A 22,434-nucleotide genomic window follows, 5' to 3' on the forward strand; every position below is an offset into this window, starting at 1 on the left:
AACAAGAGGCTCCTTCATGCCAGCCCCCAGAGAAAGTCCTGGACACACGTGTTGCAGGAAATAAACCCTTTCCCCACAACCTCTCAGTGTTTTCCAGCCTTCCTCCTTTGCAGTTTATGCGCTGCCTCCGCTCCGTCTCCTCACAGGATCAAAAGTAGTGGCCTCTGAGGAGTTTGGAAGGTGTGCAACCCTTGTTCCTTCCCAATTTGAGAATAGCCTGTCACCATCCTGCACTTGTTTCTGTGGACAGCAGGAATATGCTGGGGATTTGGTGGTCACCAGTAAGGCTACAGGTGAAAACGCAACCTCAAATGCCTTCAGGGAGCCTAATCCCGTGGAGTCAAGCAAGGGAAGTGAAATAACAAACTCTTAAGGAGGAAAACAAAACACCTTGAAAAATATGTATCTAGTGTATTGGTCTGATTCACTGTGAAACCTCTCCGCCCCCCAGTCTTAATCTAGAAGGTAGGTAGGAATTTACATTGTCCCTGGAGGGGATTTAAAAGGTTTGTCAGAGCTTAAAGTCCTACTAGTGACTGGTTTTAAAGAAGCAGCTCCCTGAAATGTCAATCTTGATCCTACCTGAACTCAGTTCTCGTTTCCACGTGCAGGCTGGATGCCTCCAGCGAAGTTGTGGTTGGTGCAGAAGAAAAAAGACGTACAATTTGTGCTCCTTTCCTGTCAGCAGTTCAGCACTGCTTCAGGGTTTCAGCTCTGAAATATCAACTATGGGTGTTTGGAGACAATACCTCCTTTGAGAATGGTTCTGTAACTGCGTAATTAAAACATAGGGCTTGTCATGAGTCTGAGGGAGACATCCCCCCCCCTCCAAATTCCTCTTAGGGTTTTTTAATGCTCATTGGGTGATTTACGCAAAATGTTCAAGTTTTTAAAAAAATATATCTCGCCAACAGAGAAGGAATGGTGGTCTATTCAATTTTTTTCCTAAGTTTTCTCTACTTTTGCAACTTGGTTATATGAGCTTTCTCTGTATAAAATCCTCAGGGGCTAGGTTTCAAAATTATTTTTATATAGAAATCATACCTAGAGCACTTGCAATTTGTGAGGTCCTGTTAAGTGATTCATGGCTAATCCTTAGGGGCATATTGTCTGTAGAGCAGTTTCATTTAAAAGTTTCATTAAATGCTGTGATGGTGGTCTACAAGCAATGTTGAGGGTTTATGATGCTCTGTGATTAAATTTTTATAATTGTATTAATTTTTTTTTCTGTTACTATACAGTGTCAACTCTTCTGGGCATCTGAGATATTTTAAAAGACACTAGTTTCATTAGGAGAGGAAGAGAGAAAGGAGGTTGCTCTGATGTGTGTAGCACATCCCATGAACAAGCAAGGCTGGTGCCTCTGGTTGTCCATTGCTTTGCACCTTGCATAATTATTGACATTTGTGTAAAAAGGTTGCAAAATGATATTGTATCACCAGGGCAATTGCGGGTCGAAATAACACGATTACTGCTGTAGGTTATCTTTTCTCCTGATAACTTCATCTCAGTCTAACTGTCACAGATATTCTCCAGTGAGAGACATCAAACGGATTTGGTTTCTAAGATACCAAAAGATACATCTTCGAATCAACATTTTACTGTTGGTGCACAAAAAGCTGCACAAATTAAATTAGTCTTGTGTGAAAATAGCTCTAGCTGTGATTTCTGGGCAAACTAGTTTCACCACCTCTGTATCAGCATAGTCTTAAAAATGATATACCTATGAAGGAAAGAAGTCGCAGCTCTTGGTGTAGTACTGTTTTTTTTAAAAAATGTTGTCAAAACTGCGGGGAAATTCAGATTAATTTATGGAATGTATTTGTGTGCTTGTGATAATCCATCTTAAATTCAAGGACCAAGCTCTTAATTCTAAGCCTTGTAATACATTAAACTCTGAAATTCAGGCGCTGAGAATATAATAATTTATTAATAGGATAAAATGATCAGGAAGTATTAAAAGATCTGAATTTTTAATACTCTTATTAGCCTTTGTGCAAGAGATGAATCAGTTGTCTTGGTGCATTAATGAAATAATACTGCAGATGTTCGCTCTTGGTAAGAGTATCTTGTAAACTAACTAGTCGGGATAGGTTGGTTAAAGTACAGGGTATAAAATACTACTTTGATAGCTGCATTAACTCCCAGAGTAAAATTTTTTGAGACACTGGCAGAAGAGAATTTCTAAACAATTCTCAGTGATGGCCCATCCACAGATACTCAACAACTGTTACTGGGAACATCCTGTTGCAAAAACAGCCTAAGGCTGGGTAGATGGGCAGAGCCAAGGGAGATACCTAAAACTTATTCAGATGAGCACGTGGATTTACCCAGAATGTTAATTCAGATTTTAGTTATGTAAAATAACATCTATTTGTTTGATTTGTTATTGCAGTTCTAGAAAGGTTGAAGAGGATGAATATGAAGATGGAACAACTAACCAAAAATGGGTTTTAGCTCCAAAAACACAAGACACAGACGTGACTCTCATACTAAATAAGCTGTTGAGAGAGTATGACAAAAAGCTGCGGCCAGATATTGGAAGTAAGTACTACTTTCTGCACAAGTGAGGAAGAGCATCTATAGGTGCAAAAAAGACATTATGTTATGTTTTGGTTAGTATGCACAAATGGCTGGGAAAGTGGAGATTAAGGTTTTTTGGCTGAAGTTCATTTCCAAGTCACGGGAAGAGGTGGTGGTAATTTAAGGTGCTAAACTCTGGTTTGCTTGTATAGAGTTTGTGTAGAGATATGGAAGGGCCAGCTCTAAAGTATTCAGCAGGTCTTTGGCAGAGTTAGGAACATACTTTCTTTTTTGTCATCCAATCCATGCATATGAAAAACTCATGCTCTGAGGAGCAATCAAAGATCCAGCATATTAAAAAGAAAAAGTAGGAGACAGCAAGAGAAGAAGGTGCATCTGCTCCCTTCAAAACGTGATCATGAAAGTTACATTCCTTAATGCTGAGAAGGATTTGCTTGTGTATAGGGCAACTCTAGAGATTTTCTTCCCCAAACCAGTAGACATCTTATCTCCAAAAGAAATCGGATAGAATGTAAGTGTCTTGTGGGCAGTACTACTACATATAGGTATAAAATTTAGATAAGAGCAGTAGATAAGTGCATATAATCAACCCTTTTGAGCAATTTTCCGTCTTTTTTTTTTTTTTTTACTTTGTATAATGAGGTTGTGTGTTTCAAACCAGTATCTTTTTACCTTTTGTGGTTATGCCTCGCTTGCCGTGTTTGCATCCTTAGATCAGAATGGCTATAGCACAACTGCTGTTCAGTTTGTTCACGGCAAGTTTCTATGACAGAAATCAGACACAATTTTTCATTTATATTTCATGCACCTTGCATATATTTCAGAATGAACTGGGAATGGGGAAAGCTGTTCTAGTTTGAGGTGGAACAGAACCAATTTTCTTCTCAGTAATTTTACTGTTCAGCTAAGCCTCTTCTAATTAACTAACTCTCTGAAACTAACAGCATATTTTTGAGTCCTCTTATAGCAGATAAGTGTGATGTTTATAGTGAACACCAAGGAGTGGTATGCAGGGAAGCTCCTGCTTATATTTATTGCTATAACAACGAAGATCAGATCACTTTGTTGTGTGCCACTTTGGAGGGTCGAAAGTGGAAAAGCATAGAGGGGTAGCACCTGTGGGGAGGAGCGGACAGGACAGGTGACCCAAAACTGACCAACAGGGTATTCTGTCCCATCTTCATCATGATCAGTATAAAAGCTAAGGGTGCAAAGGGGTGGTGCTGTGACTTGGATTCGAACGGAGGTTACTGTGGATACTCTCCCTTCTCTGAAGGGGAGAGAGGTAAAACAGAGCATCTGTCATTCATTTTAGTGGCCAGCGCAGCCCAAAGCACGACAAGAAAGCTCAAAACAACTACTCAGTATAATTTACTTTTCCTACATTTTTGCAGAAATTAGAGGGAGAATTCCTACCACCGATTATAGTGAAACTACTGTTTGCTGATGGCACATGTATTGATATACTTTCTAGGTGATCCCTTTGGGTGAGTTTAGAGGGAAGTAAGAGCCATCTGTATGTATTCACCATTACAGTTATTCATGTCTTATAAGCTACACATTAATACAGAAGTTCCAGAAAAAACCCTATGCTGTGGTATGAAAGAAAATGGTTTTGGTTTTGTTTTGTTTTTCCGTAGCTATTACTTTGATTTTCTGTAGTATTTACAAAGATCATATTTGATAGATATGTCTGTTTTTAACACAGAGTGACATTTATCTCTCTCTCTGCTTAGTTTGTCATTCTGGATTTAGCTGATCTTTAATATCTGATGGAGAAGTGCTTTAATGCAGTTCCCCATCCATATCAACATCTGGAAGACATTCTCAGACAAATTTTTTATTTTTGTACACCGTATCCTCAGATCACTGACTTCAGGCAGAGTAAATTATGTTATGCCTATGTAGGGCAAAGTAATCATTCAAAGTCCCCATGTCAGTTGCCATAAAATCAGTAGAGGTCAGACATATCCTACAGCACTGGAAAATCATTGTTACCAAAATAATTCCTGTTGTCTCTCCACAAACTTTCATAAATCCTGTTTTAGAGAAAGGAGTTAAATTACTCAGCTCCTCATATATCCTACCAAACAGAGATTTTACAGTTCTCAACTACATCTATCTATTTCTATCAAGCATCTCAGTCCTAGGCCATTTTTTCCCTTTGGTAGGAATCTGGCTATTTCAGAACTTGAGCTGAGTGTTGTTCAGATGCTAGGGAAGTGTGCTCCTCTGCTTCCTTCCCTGGTCCCTCTTCCCTCCTCTCCTACCTTTGATGCAGATAAATAACATTGCCCTTTTGAAGCTGCTGCATTTGTCAAGGAGAACATGAGGGGAATGTTAGAGAATCAGGCATTATATCTAACTCCTCTGAATTGTGGGCTGGTTCCTCGTACACAAGCACTACTTCCTTTTCATCTGGGAGAAGGTTGTCCTCCAAACTAGATGGTTGTCTTGCCCTGGCAACAGAACTGTGTTCCTGCCCTGAAGGTCCCAGTATTAATGCAAATCAGTTAAAGCACAATTAATACATATCAGTTAAAGCACTAGGAAAAAAAGTAGTGGACCAGGTAACATAGAGCATACAGTATGAAAATGCATGTTTTGAAATTTATAGAAAGCATGGAATGACCCAGTGGAGGAAGAGAATCAAACAGAAGTGTGGCCAAATAAAAGATGCTGAGGGTTAAATTCAGGACTAACATGCAGTTAGCTACTCATTAGGGCCTTCACATTTGTGCAATGCTGACTGTAAGCAAATTGTCTGTCCCACAGGATGGGGGACACTCACCATTTCGTGCCACATTGCTCTTCACTCTGTTTTCCAATCTTTTATTGCAAAGCCACTACTTCTAACAGTGGCTAACTTTAGCAATGCTCCTGAAGAAATGATCTTCTTTCTGAATGCAGGCAGGAAAGCCTAGGAAATACTGACGACTTTGCATTTTCAAAGGTTAGGATTGCAATTTTTAGGTCACTTGGGAGCACGCTTTTGCAAGCCGAAGCCCATGGGGAGAAGACAATGACTGTGGCATATAGAAGACATTGAAGTGCATGCTGGCCCAGGCAGTGACTTTTCTGTGGTCTTTCACCCTTCCCAGTGCAGCTGATGTTTTGGCTATCTCAGGAATGTCCAGGTACTACCTGGCCCTGAGCAGGCATATTCAGAGTGCCCACTTGCCATACTATGGGCACTCAGTTCTTGAGTAATGGCATCCCCTCCAGGTCAGGGTACGGCCATCAGTGAATGAACTCCTGTGAACAGATACTCAGCCACCCTCCTTCCTCCTCCTCCACCCAGCCTGTCTCAACCACTGTAAAGAGCGTGCAGGTCAATGCTAAGATACACTGAGGCTAGGACTTGCTCTTTCCTTTCTTTTTTTCTCATGCTGGCTTATACTTGTCCTAGGGCTTTCATGTAAACGACTGTCGGTCAGATCACATGCTCAATCTACACTCAGCAGTACAGGCATCACCTGCAAGGTTCCAAGCCAGGATTTTGAAACAGTGGATTAACAACCTAAGTATTAGGCTAAATAGTTGCCCTGTGAAGGCTATCAGCAACCTGACACCTTAACAGGACCTGTCTAACTGAAAGGGGCCCTTGGTCTTTGGAAACAAAGCAGTGTTCTACTAGCAGGGGAAAGTCTGACTGCATCCCCTGTGGCCGCACACTTGGCAGAGTTCTTGTCTCCATAAATATCACAGCTTGTGAGGGTTTTCATTTTAATGGTGGCATCTGGCAGTTTTCCATTATACCACAGAACATAAATGCCTTTTGGAATTTGGAAAAAAAAAAAAAAAAGATAAGAAAGCACTTCACACATAACAGCTTATACTGGTGTACTGAGTGGATCAAAAAGGAAAAGTGTTTTATGAAGACAAAGCATCTTTTCCACCTACTTCTTACCAGCTACAATTATAGGGCTGAGAATCATGGGGCTGTTGCATGATATAAAAGGCACCAGTCCCAGATAACAAGTAAACCCATTCTGAACTATGAAGGTCTTAAAATCTCTTCCAATAACAGGTACTCTGTAGTTTGTTTCAAAGTCCTTTGAAGTGAAGACCCATTCGATGGATATGCAACGTTTTCTAATTGCAGTACGGCTCACTACCCTGCAAGAGTTATTTTCTTTCCCCTGTCACACTGACCTAAGTACTGACAATTAGTAGGACTAAGTTCTGGCCCTGAAATTTTACTTCCCCTTTATTAATAAAATGAGAACAAAAATAATAGGCAAACCAGCAGGCCACAGAGCAGAATGATTATAATCTTTGATTATCCAATGATCTTTGCAGTTATTTACACTCTGCTAGGGAAAGTTCAATATTTTCAGTTAATTTCTATTTCAGAGGCCAGTAGGAGAAAATCTACTAGAAGGGGCTACACTCTAGTGTATTCAGACTACCCAGAGAAGTAGTGTGTGATCATAAGTATTAAAAAATAAGCTAAAATCAGTTAAAAACCCAATCAAGGAGTAGAAAATTACAAGACAGAACTTTCTGTGCCTCAGAGTTACTTAGTTGACAGCTAGTTTTTCAACTGATATTTCTTGTAATGGTCAACTAGAACTGAAAAGACTGAATTCCATTTTTAATGCAGTGTAAGTCTTGTATAAATGTGGTAGTTTATTATATTCATTTATTTTGCCTATACTTTCTAGCACTTGCTTTCTAACATGCCTGCCTTCTTACTTGATTTAAAAAAAAAAGTCAAGCTGACATCAAATCAGACTCAAGGCAAGAGCATTATGGGAGAGAACGAACAAGCATGAATAAAACTGATTTTAGCGATATTATTCACTGAGAGGGTAGAAAAAAGTAGTAGGATACTTTGTATTGTATATTTGCGTCCTCTGTTTCTCAAATGTATCACTATATTAGGGAAGGCTCTGAATTGCACATGTTGAAGAAAGCTTCATCAGCTTGTGTTCTGAGGTGCTTTCTCCACTGATGCCTGCTGTTCCCTTTTTTTTTGATTGTACTGCAGAAACAAGATTCCTCTTGGATCCTCTAGATATTTGTACAGCGGTCCCCTGTATTTGTTGTGTATTTATAAGAACAAATAAGTTTGCTCTTAAGTATGAAAGTGTATATGTATATATGTGTGTGTATATATATGTATAGGCACTCATACATACCCCCCCTAATTTAATGCCTATATACGTTCTGACTCTGACAGTTCTAGACACCTTGAGAGTCCAGCTGTTTTTCTTTGTTCCTCAAGTGTCTTTATAACTGTTAGGCAAATTTCTGAAGACGAAGGCCGTCTCACAAACAGCTGTGCAACTCTCAGTACCTTCAGTAGGTTTATACAAGCGTCGCTGGTAGAAATAGGTGGGCTCGTTTGTGTCAGCAAACACAGAAGACAAAGTCTGTCTGACATGCTTTACAGGCTTGGCAGGGTTTAACAGCAGTTCTCTTTTTAAGCAGTTAAAAGTTCTCTATGTAACTAATTTAAGCGGTTTCTCCGTGTATGCAAGGAGCAGATCTGTTGGGTGAGTAGACACAACTTCTATTCTGTTGCTTTTTAAAGGAGATGTGCATTTTCGAGCACAATCCTAATGAAAACCTTGAGTTCTGAAGCTGTATTACATTTCTTCTTTCTGACCTGCCTTCCTAGCAGGCCACACAGAAATAAACCCTGAAGTGCGCCACAGGCTATTACCGCTGTGGCTGTCAAGTTATTTTTGCCAGTTGCTGATTGCCACACCTGATACTCTTTAAACTAGCTCCAGCAAGGTTTCTCCATATGTAGTGACAGAGGGTTGCTTATTGCCTCACAGATCAAAATATTTCCCAGATCATAGTGCAGAGAAAGCTGTAAACTGTCATGCAAGGTCAAATTACTACTTTCTGCTGTAAGTCTTTTTTTTGGTGCTAGGCTGTGAGAGACAATGACAGACATAAGAGGAAGTAGTGAGAGAGACAGTTGTCACTTAGGGATTGATTATAGCCAGTTGTACCTGGAGAGCTAACTGGTGTGTAAAGGTACTACACAATGGGAAGGAGAGAGGGAGTAACTTCTGTTTGTATTATGGCAGCACTCAGGAGGTGAAAGCCGTAGTCCTGGATCCAACTTCTGTAGTACTGGGCACTGCAGGAGATTGTGGAGTTTAGTCTCATTTAGCTTTTTACGGAAGAAGAAACTTGAATAACCCATCGGTGAGGATGCAGAGTGCTGTGGCTAAGACTCAGCTAGGAAACAGGGCTGAATACAGTGAGAACTCAGGAGCTGAAAAAGATCATAAGAAAAAAATCAGAAATGTTTTAATTGTTCTCATTGATATTTACCTTTCTCTTAGTTTTGGGAAAGGAAAGTAGATTATCTTTATTTCAGAAAACTTGAAATCCAAACTGGAAATCCATTAACAGTCCATTTCCATGAGTAAGACAGTAAATATGAAGACTATTGTCTTCATATTATGTATGTATGTGTGTATGTATGTATGTATAATGCATGTGAGGAGAGGAATATTGCTGAGGAAAGGGTTGCTATTCAATGCAAATGAGAGCAACCTCTGGTCTAGGTAGGAAGATAGAAGGGATTTTCTGATTGTCTGCAGGAGTTTTAGTTCTCTAGCATCTTCAGTAATTGATGCTTTCTTCTGCAGACTTCGCCATGAACGTTTCTGGAATATGAATAGCAAGGCTAATAAGTGGGGGGTAAGCTACTCTATGGTGACTCCAAAGTCCCAGTTTTAGATTTAAAAACTGTGATCCATGTTTGAGTTTTAAATCACGACATAAATAAATAGGTTGGTTACACCTAATCCTAATCCTTGTCTGTTGCCAGTATAGTGCATCGAACATAGTCTCTTTCAAAATCTAGCACGGGAGCGTTTCTGATGAGGATAGCCTGTTGACAGTGAGTTTTTCCATGCGTATGTTCTGCTTTTCTAGTCGCTTAACCATGGAGCTGAGTAAAGGGGAATTTCTGACTTTGGTTTCTGACCTGGTTTGGTTCACAGCTTCTCAACTGTCAGGGGAAACGTCCTTCTTTTTACTCATCCTTCTCTCAGGTAAAACTCTTAACGTGTCATACTAGAAGAATATGTAGAGAAATTTTATTCCAACGCAGTGACTCTGAAGCCCCCCAATTTAATGTTTCTGTTTAAAAAAAAAAAAAAAGATATTTTATTTTTTAAATTAGTTAACGGGTTTGATTTTTTTCTTATTTGTTTCATTTTTTTAGAACACCTAATTTAAATCAAATGCTGTAAAGCAACACTTTGAAGCTTACAGTACTTCAATATTTAGAAATATTTCAGTATTCAAACACTTCGTTTTCCTGAAACTAGTCTCATAATTTAACCCAAGTAATACAGTTCATTGCAGATGAAACTGCTCTTTTGTCTTATTTCTAATGAGCCACTTGTACCTTTGCAATACTTATGTCTTGCATGTAGTCTGTTGAGTTGACAAAGAGGTACTGGTTTTGAGTTGGAGAGAGAGGCCTTTTACCCGAGCACTTAACAGCAAGGTCTCTTATAATACAGCCTTCTCATTATGAATGTAAATAATTCATTTACACAGATAATTCTTATTTAGAGTTTTATTTCCTGACAGTTATTACTTACCAAAATGGCTTGATACAAACTCAGACTGAGTGTTTTTCTTGAGTGACACTGTAAGTGGGAAAGTTTGGTGGACAGTTAGTGTTTGCCAGTCTCTTCATCTACATTGTCAGAGCCAAAACTATATGTAGCAGCTGCTAGTTCTTATTTTGTCATCTTTTCCATAACTTCACCTAAGAAATCTGAGAGGAGGTTGGGAGTATAGCATACAGACTTTCAGGACACAGTGGATTGAAAGTTAGATAAGAGTCAGGAAAAGTCTGAGGTATTAATTACATAAGAAAATCCTTCTCTCTCTTTCCTTCTGCGATAACCTAGACTATGTTGGCTCTACTACGTGTAGAAGTGCATTTAGAAGTCTTTGTTTTTATTGAAGTGGGTTCTGAGCAAGTATTTGTAAATTGGGCAGATGTACAATGCTACAGTTGCCATTTTGAAGTTGTGGCACAAACTAATCAATTATTTTGTCACCTTTAAACAACAAAAAAAATTTTCTGCACATATTATTTTAAAATATTATTGCTTTTTTTTGCAATTGTATGGTTTTCTTATGACTGTTATTGTTCATCCAGACCTTGGTTGCTAGCTTGCTAGACTTTGCAGGAACTAATTCTGTTATTGTTCAGTCTTATGATATCACATAGGAACTCCCCCCTCCTATGAATATAAGTAAAACAAAAATGGAAAGTTTAGGGTTTGATTGTAAAGCCAGCCTAACCATTAAGATCTACAGTTTTCATTCCCAAGCAACATAATACTGGAAAAGTTACAGCTTGTGCATTAGGGAAAGGTAAATGAAGGACAAAAGTTCTGAAGGCTGATTGATGGTGAAGATGGGATATGAAGAATAAAAATGATTCGTAGTTAATTGAGGGAGTCCGTTTATGTGCACGCTGTCATTCACGCTCCAGGACAGAATAGCAACAAAATCTAGCATGTGAAAAAAATACCCTGTTCAGAAGACTGTGTTCTCATCCTGGTATTGCTGTCATCCAAACTTTCTTTCAAGTCTGCACCCAATTTTTGATTATCCTTTTGATTTTTCATGGGATTTGCAGTCCCATTTGATAGTTCGATCTTAAACCATAAGGATGAACGTTCTGTCAGAGTTTCTCTGGCTGTAGCAAGTGAAGGGCTTTGACCTCTATCTGTTGTTCAAGGCTGTTCTCTTCTATGCAGGACGAATAAGTGTTTTTTATTTTCCTCACTGATACCTTCATAGAGTCATAGAGTCAAATCATAAAATCGTGTAGTTCGGAAAAGACCTTTAAGATCCTTGAGTCCAACCGTAAACCTAACACTGCCAAGTCCACCACTAAACCATGTACCTAGGTGCCACATCTACACATCTTTTAAATGCCTCCAGGGATCATAACTCAGCACTTCCTGTTACTATGTCTTTCTTCAAATTTGGTAATTTTTCTTAAAATGTAGAAGTTTTAGCTGACCACAGTTGTCCCTGAGAAGTGACTTGTTAGCATAGCAATTTGTTTTACAGGAACAAACAGGTAATTACATGTCGCCTATAAGGTCATGTAGGAAAATATTAATAGTCATCATCTCTAACACAAAGTAAACATTAACACTATAATCACTACTACTACGGCTACCGGTAACTGTGTAATGATTTATTAGAGCTTTATCCCAATTTAAAAATAGCAATTTATGTGCTAATGAGATAATGTAAAATATCATTATAGAGTAATTTCAAAAAATATCTCATTACTTTAGAGCCAATCTTGTTAGTCTTTTGTGCTCAGAAGTCTTGTGGAACTTGTGCAGAGTTTAAGTGGCTGTGTATTTCTGAAACTGAGCTCATATTGTGTTTGTTATGTGGTTGCGTGCCTTCTAAAAAATCTAGTGCTAATTGCTTTGCTTTTATAAATGTGTGTGTATTGATCCATAACATTTTTACCACCGTTGTTTTGGGTAAAGCTATAATAATTTAGACCTGGGAGTTGCTTGAAAAATGTAAGAAAGGTTAACTCTCAACAAAAATTGATTTTAATTTTATTTTAAAATTTATGAGAGCTCAGCTAGTTCTACTCTTGTTTAAATGAGCTTCCAATAAAAATATTTCTAAACATTAAATTTTTAAAAATAATTCTAAATATTTATGATTTGTGCAGGAACATAAATGCTATTTGGACAGGCTTCAAATGTGGAGGAAGCTTTCTGTAGGAAGCAAACAAAGTGATTTCATTCATGAAATAAGCATTGATTCTGAATTGCAGAGATCTATCAAAAATTAAGAGGTATTTTAAAAGGACAGGATAATTTAAAGTCCTAAAAAAGTGTAATTAAATGTCAGGAACTTATTGCAGATTTTTTGTCTACGTGACTTGTGAAATTGTATAACAATCCTTTGGTTAATTTCATCAACAATTTTTTAAATTTTCCTGGATTATCTGTTGAGTTTTTTACACATATGATCAGCTTGCAAATGTCCATGAGTAAAATCTCCGTGGATTTTAATGGGATTCAAGCTCAGGTACTGTTTGTTTCACCAGTGTAAATCTATAAAGCAGGACTACACAAATCCTATTGTCGGCCTTCATGGATATTTGTGATCAGGGCATTATTCTAGTTATTTCTGTGTTTTGTGGTTGTCCAGACATGCCTGACCTAGCTTTATGCTGTCTAAGTGTTCACCTGGCTTCTTAAGTAAGCTTGGCGGGCAGCATTGAACTCACAACTCCCATGACTAGGTGTCTTTTGAACTGTGTGAAGTTTGTGGACAAGTTTCACTTGGATGTGTCTTTGCAATGTGATAGTCACAAGGCTGACTGGAATATAAACACTCCGTCTGTCTCAAAGCCATGGCATTTGGATCAGATGGGGACTATTAGCTAAATATTGGCGTGACATTGGTTTTGTTTGCAGATATTTTGATTGGCTTGATAAATTCCCCCCTCAATTAAAACCAACATGTTTGAAGATGAAATGATTGTGCTAAGCAGTTAGCTAACCTTAGATATCACTGTGTAGCAGCGTAACACTGCAGTTACTTGGATGAGCTTACATTGTCTCTTAGGGAACGTTAACTACCATATATTAAAGAATATTTCAAAGAATTTGAGAAGGTTGGTGCATTTGTTGACAACCTTTAATTGCTCTCTTGCATGCAATATACACATGGTTCTGCCAGTAAATTTTCTAAGTTTCGGAAAGATTTTTAGAACTCTCTTGGGCTGATGCCGATATCGAAATGGTACTGGAGCTGAGTATCTATTTGTAATCTTATTGTCAGCTTTTAGTGAGGTATTAACAATTTCATTGTTCAGTCAGCAAGACTCTAAGGACTTTTTTAGTGCAAGAAAAAAAGTCTTCATCTGCAGCTCAATAACTCCGTGCATGGCTTAAATTCATCCACGAACCGAGTGTTCACAAATGCATGTAGTATACAGAAAAACTGAGCAGGCCTTGAAATAATTGGTAATGTAATTATTTATGTCCTCCATGAAACTCAGTTTATTTTGAAGACTGGTAGATGGTGAGTTCTTTCTAGTAAGACATGATAACTTTAAGACTCAGTTATTTTGTTTTTCGTAATGCATTTTTGGAGGAAGTAATCTTAAAAACTTTGCCACATTATGATTGGTATTTTGAATTAAAATCCTATGATAACAAACCTAAAATCTATACCTGATGGTTCTCCCAGTTTATATCTGTTTATATCCATGAGAGACCACATGCAACAAGAACTGTACTCTTCTGCCTTTCCTTTCAAAACCTGAACACATATTTACCATACAATCATATTACAATTGTATTTTCTGCCTAGGAAAACAATGTATCGTTCAAAGGAGCTTTCAGTCTTTTTTGTTGTAGTAGTGATATAATAGCTTACCTGTATTTTTTTTATTTTTATTTTTAATTGGAATTTCACTGGGAATGTCTGAGGTTAGATGCTAATTTATTGTGACGTAAGAAGTGGCTGCTGCGTAGTTTTTTTCTGTTTCAAGATTAGACCTTTACTGTGAGCAAGACCAAATTCTCTTTAGCATTAACAAGCAGTGCTTCATTTTTTTTGCACTGGAAGAGAATTTGGCCCAGCACATTCAGGAGAAATTATCATCTCATAATTTATTTATATACTTAACTGCAATGATTAAACAAAAATGGATTCCAGGCACTGTGTTCTGGTCCTGAACTTTGTCTCTGATCCTGCCAAGATTCAATTGCATGCCAATTTGCATCACTAAGTCTAGTCCCATTAATGTTCACCAGAAGTCCTTACTGTTGAACTTCCAGCTGGATACGTACATAAACCCTAAAAGGAGCAAAGCCCTTTATTCTGTGTATACTATCTTAGTAAAAGAGCTAGCTGTACTTCCCCGCTATTACCAATTCCTATGTAATGACATTTATTACTGCAGTTTGAGGCAAGTCTCATTACCAGAAACTGCTAGACTCCTATTTAGTTATTAGCTGGGTACAATTAGAGTTGTATTAATCAGTTGTGCTTGCTCAGCTGAGTTCAGATTTTCTCTTGCTGAAGGGAAGATCCAAGTTTATAAGCCAGTACTTCAGACATTTTGAAACCATTACCTTAAATAATCCTGGATGTTCTGACCATATGCAGTGAAAAAAGTATGTGGTACTTAATGAATTAGAGAGAACGGTTATCATCTTTAACCTCTATTTGTACTCACTTAAATGTCTGTTTTTGAAACATTAGATCTAGTTGTCCTAATGATATGTACATACCAAAGTCTTACATGACAAGGCAACCTGCCTATTTTTCCAGAACCATCTAACTTTTCAGGTACTTCAAAACTCCTCAGCATCCACTGTTAGTCTGAAATTTGAGGCGTGAGGGCAAAAATGATTCATCTTTACATGTGAAGATTGCAGTCTATCTTCAACTTTGTGCTGGATGGCTTCTTAAGCTTTAGACAAATTAACTGTTATCCACCTGAGATAAGATTCCCACAGAACTGTGGTCTTTGAGTGTTCCTCACTTCTCTACTCAGTAGTTTCCCTGAGGAAAGGTCTCCAACTTTTGAGTGGGTGAGGTACCTGCATTTCCATGTTCTAGGGGGCTTGGGGACTGGTGCAAGAAAGTCCCAAGTTAACATAGTTCCCAAACTTTAGTGGTTTGAATTGCTCTCTGGAGTTTTTTGAAGACCATGGAGAGGGGAAGGTGCCTCTATGGGAAAGGGAGATGTCTAAAAGAAGCTGTTGGCCTACTAGGGCCAAGTTTGCATCAGTTCTGACCATGCAGGTGAGAACAGTATTTATACTTAGTTTTGGCTCAGCTAACCCTAGAGACAGAAAAACGCCAATTTAGATCTCAATTTAGAGGTTAATGTATACCCTGTGGGGTCGGAAGGAGGGCAGCATAAGTAAAAAAAACAACATGCCATTCAGTGTAAGAATAGCATTATTTTGGATTTAGACTATGTCCCCAGTAAGAGCTATCTGAACAATGTTAATTAGGTATACTGATACCAAGGATGCTAAAAAGAAGATAAATCCTAGTGGCCTTAGCTAAAGAAAGGAGTACAGAGCTTGTCCTGACCTATTACATCCTGGAAGTCTGAAAACAGGGAAAATCTTGTGAGAAACTTGCAATGACTAAACCAAATCAAATTCAAAAACCTTTGGATGAATGAGTGAAAAGGCAAGGTGGGCTGAAGTCTAAATTGAAAGGAGAAGAGTTGCTTAGGCTTAGCTAAATGTATTTTGTACTGATTTTACTCTAAGTTAGTATGATTTCAGGGCTGATAAGGTGTGAAACCTGGAAAGATTTTTGGATGCGGAACACACATGCTAGAGGACATATATGTTGAGGCAATCAGGAAAAGTGATATGCTGCATTATTTCTGGTTTCATGTTAGTCAGCTTTTAACTTTGAGCTTCTGTGCCTAGCACTGAAAGTTTCTTTAACAAATTGCTGCTGAGATAAATGGGGATCACTATGATAAAGTGGTACAGGCTGTAATTTACATTTTTTGTTGGGTAGGAGGAAAAGAACCGTGTCTTCCTTGAAAATACATAATCCATATTTCTCAGTAGTTCTACCTGAAGAGTAGACCTTACAGTTATTGGGGAAGAAAATATTTAAAGTGATTACTTATGTTTTCTGCAAAATAATATTATTTTTTTTTTCTCCACAGTAAAACCAACAGTTATTGACGTTGACATTTATGTCAACAGCATTGGTCCTGTATCATCAATAAATATGGTAAGTGACTTGCTAGCAAAGATTTTTATCTGGACTGCTTGTCTTGGCATCAATACTGGCTTTTGAAAAAGATAATAAATACCACTGGGATAAGTTGTTTAGGTTGCTGATTTAGTTCTGTTTTCAGCTATAGCAGTGTTTTTCAGATGACCCTTTTATGTCTCTGCAAGAGAAGAACAAACCTACAAGTAATATTACCCTCTGTGTTGTCTACCACAAAATGATGGTAGATCTTGAATGGTAAGATAGCCATCTTAGAAAAAAATAAGTACGAAGCAAAGCTATTATCAAGAAAATTCTTGAATTAATGTTTCAAGGGTCAATCAAATATACAGAGCTTCATAATGTGGAGTTAATGAGAGTCATCACATACTGTCAGTATATTTATTTGAAATTCATCATCTGTTCAGTGGTTACTTATCCTTCACTGAGTTATCCACAATCTTTAGCCTTAAAGTATAATTTTGAAAAAATTATACATGGCTCTACTGCGTGTGTAAAGGCAGGAGAAATTGAAAGAGTCTGATTGATAGTGTGACAATAGTGAACCTAGCAAAACATCATACTTCGTCAGTTGTTGTGGTCTTCTTAACTCCAGGATATTCCTCCGTTCTGCAGCAGCACGTTCAGATTTGGAGAGCAAGCTGGATATTTATGTAGCTATGGAGGTATGGGTTACCATGGCTGCTTGTGCAACTTCAAGTTTGAATTCAGCACAGTATTCCTCTTTTTAAAGTGGGCTGAATTTTTTCTTAATACAACTTGTAAACAGATGACTTGTTAATATCTTAGTTTACTTAAAGCTCTTACACTAACCTCTTCAAAGCAATGACTTTCTCTTGTTCATAATGTCATTCAAAGGCTTCTGTTGTGCAATGGTCATATAAGAATCTAATAAATACAGTGCCTGCATGTTTTGTATTTTTGGAACAGAAGTTCTTGAATTTGAAAGGTGGTCATTCAGCCTGATTGTTTGGTTTTGCCTATGTATATGGGAGAATGTAAATTATTGCAGTGTGTCAAATACTGGGTGGTCAGAGACTCCTGTGCCCCCTGGCAATGGGAAATCTGGCAAGTAAAGACAGAACAAATTCTGTTCCACTGGGAACAATTTGGCCACATATTCAAAGGCAGCGAAATGTATTGCTAATATTTCATGTGAAGCACTGAATGTCAAGCAATGGGAGTACCTGCTCCATTCTTGAACTAATAAATAGCTAATTATCTTGCTCTTCGCTGACTGCTTACCAAAATGACTTGTCCGGGGAATGATGTATTGGAAGATCTATTCTGCTTACTGGCCTCTGGCTTGCATTTTATGTATCATCTAGGAATGGGTAATCAAAAGCAATGGGAACAATGGTGGGGATGCTTAATTTTCAAAGTCTTTTTGCTCTTTGGCCCTCTGAATTAGCTTGTAAGTAGCATTTTGGGGTGCTGGAAATGTATGTGGAACAATTATTAAGAAAGCACTTGATTGGAACTGTTTCAGGTAGGAAGAAGGAAAAAAATAATTGAAGGAACTAGTGGTTCATGGCAGATTATTATGCCACAGTCAAAACATAACTAGTTTACTTATCCCTTAACTTTGAGTTCAGGATACGTTATGGCACCAAGATGGAAAGAGGCACCAAGATAGCAATTTAATAAAATGCGTACTGTGTCTCTTTGATAGTCGATGGTTTTATCGGGATAGTTAATTAATGTGGGGTGTAGAGATATTTCTTGGTTACAGACAAAAAAAACCTACATATAATCTGTAAAGGCAGAATGATAATGAAAACAATGATGAAATATAGAATGTAGGTACCTGAAGTTTTAAGGACTCGAGTCTGCTTAAAGCTATATTTAAACTTTGGAATAGAAATGGAACTTGTTTCAGATATGCTTGTGGACAGTGTATCTCACTGACACTGAATCTGAACTAGTGAAGCACTTTTGAGTTTTACTTCTGTTGTCAAACCTAATTATCAATATAGGAAATTAACATTCGGCACTCAAATATAGCAAACTTTTGTCCAAAAGCTCTATTTCTGCTCTATTACTTTGGAGTTTGTCCAAACTTACATGAGAGAGCAGAAATGAGCTTGCAGTCTCAAATTTGCAATGAAGATGGGAATTCCTTCTCATGAACCTACAAGGTGTGGTGCTGTATGATAATTTGTCTCTCCAGTGGCAGAACTGATTGAGGAGCTGCTTTTACCCCTATTTGTGTTATTTCAACTGTTTGACTACAGTATGCAGTAGCTCTGTGATGCTCTACTGGGGAAAAAAAAATTAATCACTTTTTGGAATTAAAAATAATAATAATAATAAAAAGATACTATTAATTTTTAATAAGTAAGCAATTTTTCATGTAGCCTGTGAACTGATGGAGTATGGGTACACAAACAGCTGAACAAAAACAGTAGCTGGGAATTACCTGTGGTAGAGGAATAGGGAGGAAGGGATCATCTTCAATCTGATTCTTGTCATATAACTGAACTCCCAGAGAGGAATGTGTGTGAAAATCGTGTACAGAATTTAGAATAGTTTTCTGGGAGGAAAAAAAAATATTCCTGCAAGAATCTACATATGCTATATTTCTCAGTGGGACAGGAGCTTTTACTTTTTCTCCCCTAAATTATTATTAAAAGTTGAGCTATTCTGTCAAGGCAACTTGGCAAGATGGTAGTTGATTGAGCAAAAAAGAAAGATGATTACATTGATTTCCATCTCTTCTATTTCAAGAGTGAGATCATCAACATGTACAAGGAGGACTTTCCTGCCGTGTACTTCCAAACTTAGCTCTATCACTTTTTTCTTAATCTGTAACACTTATGAGGGAAAATCATGTGGAGCTTCTCTAGAGATCAAACTCTGCAGGTATATTTTCTTATGAGTTTTCATCAGCGCTTTTCATCCTGTGGGTGAAACCTAGGAAGTAAAGTAATTTTCTTTAAGTCATCTATTGAATGGGTGTTCAGTTGAATGTTCAAGCCAATTTTGTAAAGCAAAGCTTTTCAGATGTTAGTAACTTTGTTGTAATTATGATTATACTTGAGTATGAATATTAATATCTAACTGTTTCTTTAACAGTCAGGAAAAAGACATTTGCTACCAACACCTACCTACAGCAAAGATAACCTCAGATGAATTGTATGTGAATACTTGTTGCCCTGAGGAAAAATAAATCCTCTTAGACTGAGACTGGAAGTGCCACAAGGGGAAGAAATGTTAGGGATCCCTTCAAAAAGGCTTGCAGTCAAGGGACAAGTCTCTGCGACAAAGATGGTGTAATCCACAGGAGTACGCAGCTGACCCTGCATTCCAGACTGCAGAGCGTTTATGCCACTTCCCCTAAAGACCTTTCCAGTGTTTCTTTTCCTAGTTGCTTTCAAAAATATCTATTTAGAATCTCAAGATTTACAGGAAAAAAGAGGAATGATTGTGAGAAAGTAATGTAGATGCTCTTCTGTCAAGAGACTCATCATTATAACATCTTTATGATGACAATAGAAACTTGTTTTCTGGATAGACAGCAGCAACTCTTCCTTTGTCTGTGACACGGAAGATTTCTTTGGGGCATGGTCTGAAAAAAGCTAATGTAAGTAGCAAGAAATAGGAATTGTATAAGAATAAAGAAATAAAAGCAGTCTGAATAATGAACTGAGTGATACTAGGAGGTAGTCTCAAGTAGCAGTGGCTTTGAAGAAGAAAGTAATTTCAGCATTCACCTATGGAATGATGTTATGAAATGACAGAAATGATTGATACTAGGTAAGAGTATTTGGAAATTTAAAACTCTGAGGTGTTTGAATGCCCATCCAAAAATTTTAGGGTGGCTTTTTAACAAATCAAAGCCTTCTGTTGTATAAATGTCTTGATGCCTGTCCTTTATCAAAAACATAATAGGATGTGAGCTTGGACTGAATTTAAAAGAAACAGAAGCTGATTTAAAAGTAAGCGGCACATGGATGTTTCAAGCCAAATTAAATGTTCCTGTGTGCATTATATCCCTTTGTCTTGGTTTTAATCTCTTCATAAAGTTATAGAAATCTGCAACTTGCCATTTCATGTTACCATGTTATTTCATTTCATCCTGACTTGTAGGATGCAATATTCATATCTATCGCAAGATTTTATTTCAACCTTTTCTGTATTTAAAACTTTGTTATATCTGTAATCATAATGAACATGAACATCCCTAACTGCTGTTAGGGATCTTCTAAGTGAGTTTTTTAAACTCGAAAATTCATCTGCAATCTTGTTTTTATTCCTCCCCCGCCCCCCTTATATTTTAATACAGATGTATGAATTCCAGATCACTCAATTTTTAAATCTTAGTATCTTTTCTTTTTTTTTAACAATTACCATTCAAAATGGTGTCCAGGAAGCATATGCTTTTTCATTACAGTCCATGCTGCAATTTTTGTCAGCAACCCAATTCTTGTCAACAACAGCAAAAGTTTATAAGTTGCTTTATAAAACTTAGATCTTAATGTGTCTTACTGTAGCCTGATTTTCTACAGATAAACAGTACTGGCTTGCATATAAACGAACAGAAAAAAGAGAGAGACCATATCAATATGTGAAGAGGGAATCAGATGTAACCGATGGGAAAAAAATATCCCCTAGAAGTAGTTTTGTGAGACAGAAATGTAAACACAGTGGGATTACATAGAGTATTACATTTCAATATCATCAAAGTCTGTGTGTTTGTGTGTACACACATACAGTCTTAACTGAGTAGTTACAGGCATCTGAGGCTGCAGCACAAGTTACTGATGAAGGAAGAATTTGACACCAGTATGGTTTTAGCAACTGGAATCTCATTTTAATGCAGGTATACAGAAAGTATGTTGAAGAGAGAGTGTGAGAAACAAGATTATAAACTGTATTTACCTGTTCATAAAACAATTAATTGGTTATCTGCTGGATATATGCTCTTCTCTTTATTCTCAGGTAATATGAAAATGTAATTCATAGAGTGTTTCTTTTGTGTGTTTCATCACTTCATTCTTTTGTGCCCACTCTCCAGGCTATTTCATATATCTTTACGGATGCTCTATTTCCCCTTTGTTCAGTTGAGTGTTGTAGAATAAAAGCAATCTTTACTCTTTTTTGCCCCTTAATTTATTGATAGACTTCTTTGAACTTCGGTTTCAAAGTCCCCACATGCTCATTTTGTTTCTCCACTAGACATGATAGGTGTTTAAAAGAATAGTCTTGATGTGGAGACTTGTCTAAAATGTTAATCAGAGCTTATAATTAAATCTGAATTTCTTGCGTATTTTTAGTATCTATGTGTATTTATTTGATAGTTAAAATTATTATTGGAGCACCTGCAATTATAGAAACATAACTTGGCGAATCTTTCCATGATAAGGCAAAGCTGATCTTAATACAGATTTCATCTGTTTTTCACCCCACTGTGTAACCCCAAATATTTCCTTTACAGGCTTCTTCTCAAAGATGATGCAAGACACTATTTGAGCACAAGCCTGATACCTTGTTGTTCATTGTTAAGTTGGAGTGTTTGTTTCTAACCGTATCTCACTTTTTTACCTAATCTCTTTGTAAAGAAATTGTCTAGGGACGTGGTTTCTGTTATTTTTGAGGGGTGAGTTTTCCAGTTGGTTTTCCTCTCTAAAATAATGGAATGCCTCAGGATGTTTGTGTTTTTCCATGCAAATTTTGCAAGCTTCTTTTTTGTTCTATGTCTTAAGACAACACTCAAGTCCTGGATTAAATTTTAGTTTGACTGTGTCTGTTCATTTACGAGGACTAAGATGCTAATCATACTCTTAAACATTCTGCTAGATTATGATTGAGTGTCATTAAGTTTGGATCACTCATGATAAAAATGGTATGAATTATAGAAAACTTTTAAACTGCATGGATTGTTGATAAATCAAAATCCCCTTACATACAGACTCATTCTTGTTACTTCAAGCTCTGGTAGTCAATGCTTTGCTATGAAAATGTTTCTGGGAGGTAGTAGTAAGAAGGTCAAGCTTGAGCCTATTTATGACTTCTGTTCCACCATTGAGCTTGTGAGAGGCTAATATAATCTCAAAAGTGAAACCGAGTGGAAAGGAGGAAGCTGGAGGGAAAAGAGCATGGATTGATTTTTTTACG

General features: G+C 37.4%; 1 protein-coding gene across 1 annotated transcript in view; it reads left to right on the plus strand.

Moving 5' to 3' along the window:
- Positions 1–22,434, plus strand: part of GABRG3 (gamma-aminobutyric acid type A receptor subunit gamma3) — a 329,193-nt gene that overhangs the window by 1,282 nt on the left and 305,477 nt on the right. Inside the window, exons 2-3 of the mRNA XM_063340128.1 lie at positions 2,396–2,544; positions 16,247–16,314. Coding sequence (XP_063196198.1) covers positions 2,396–2,544; positions 16,247–16,314 — 217 coding nt within the window. The remainder of the gene's footprint in view (positions 1–2,395; positions 2,545–16,246; positions 16,315–22,434) is intronic.

This window comes from Chroicocephalus ridibundus, chromosome 1, assembly GCF_963924245.1.
Source record: "Chroicocephalus ridibundus chromosome 1, bChrRid1.1, whole genome shotgun sequence".
Lineage (NCBI taxonomy): Eukaryota > Metazoa > Chordata > Aves > Charadriiformes > Laridae > Chroicocephalus > Chroicocephalus ridibundus.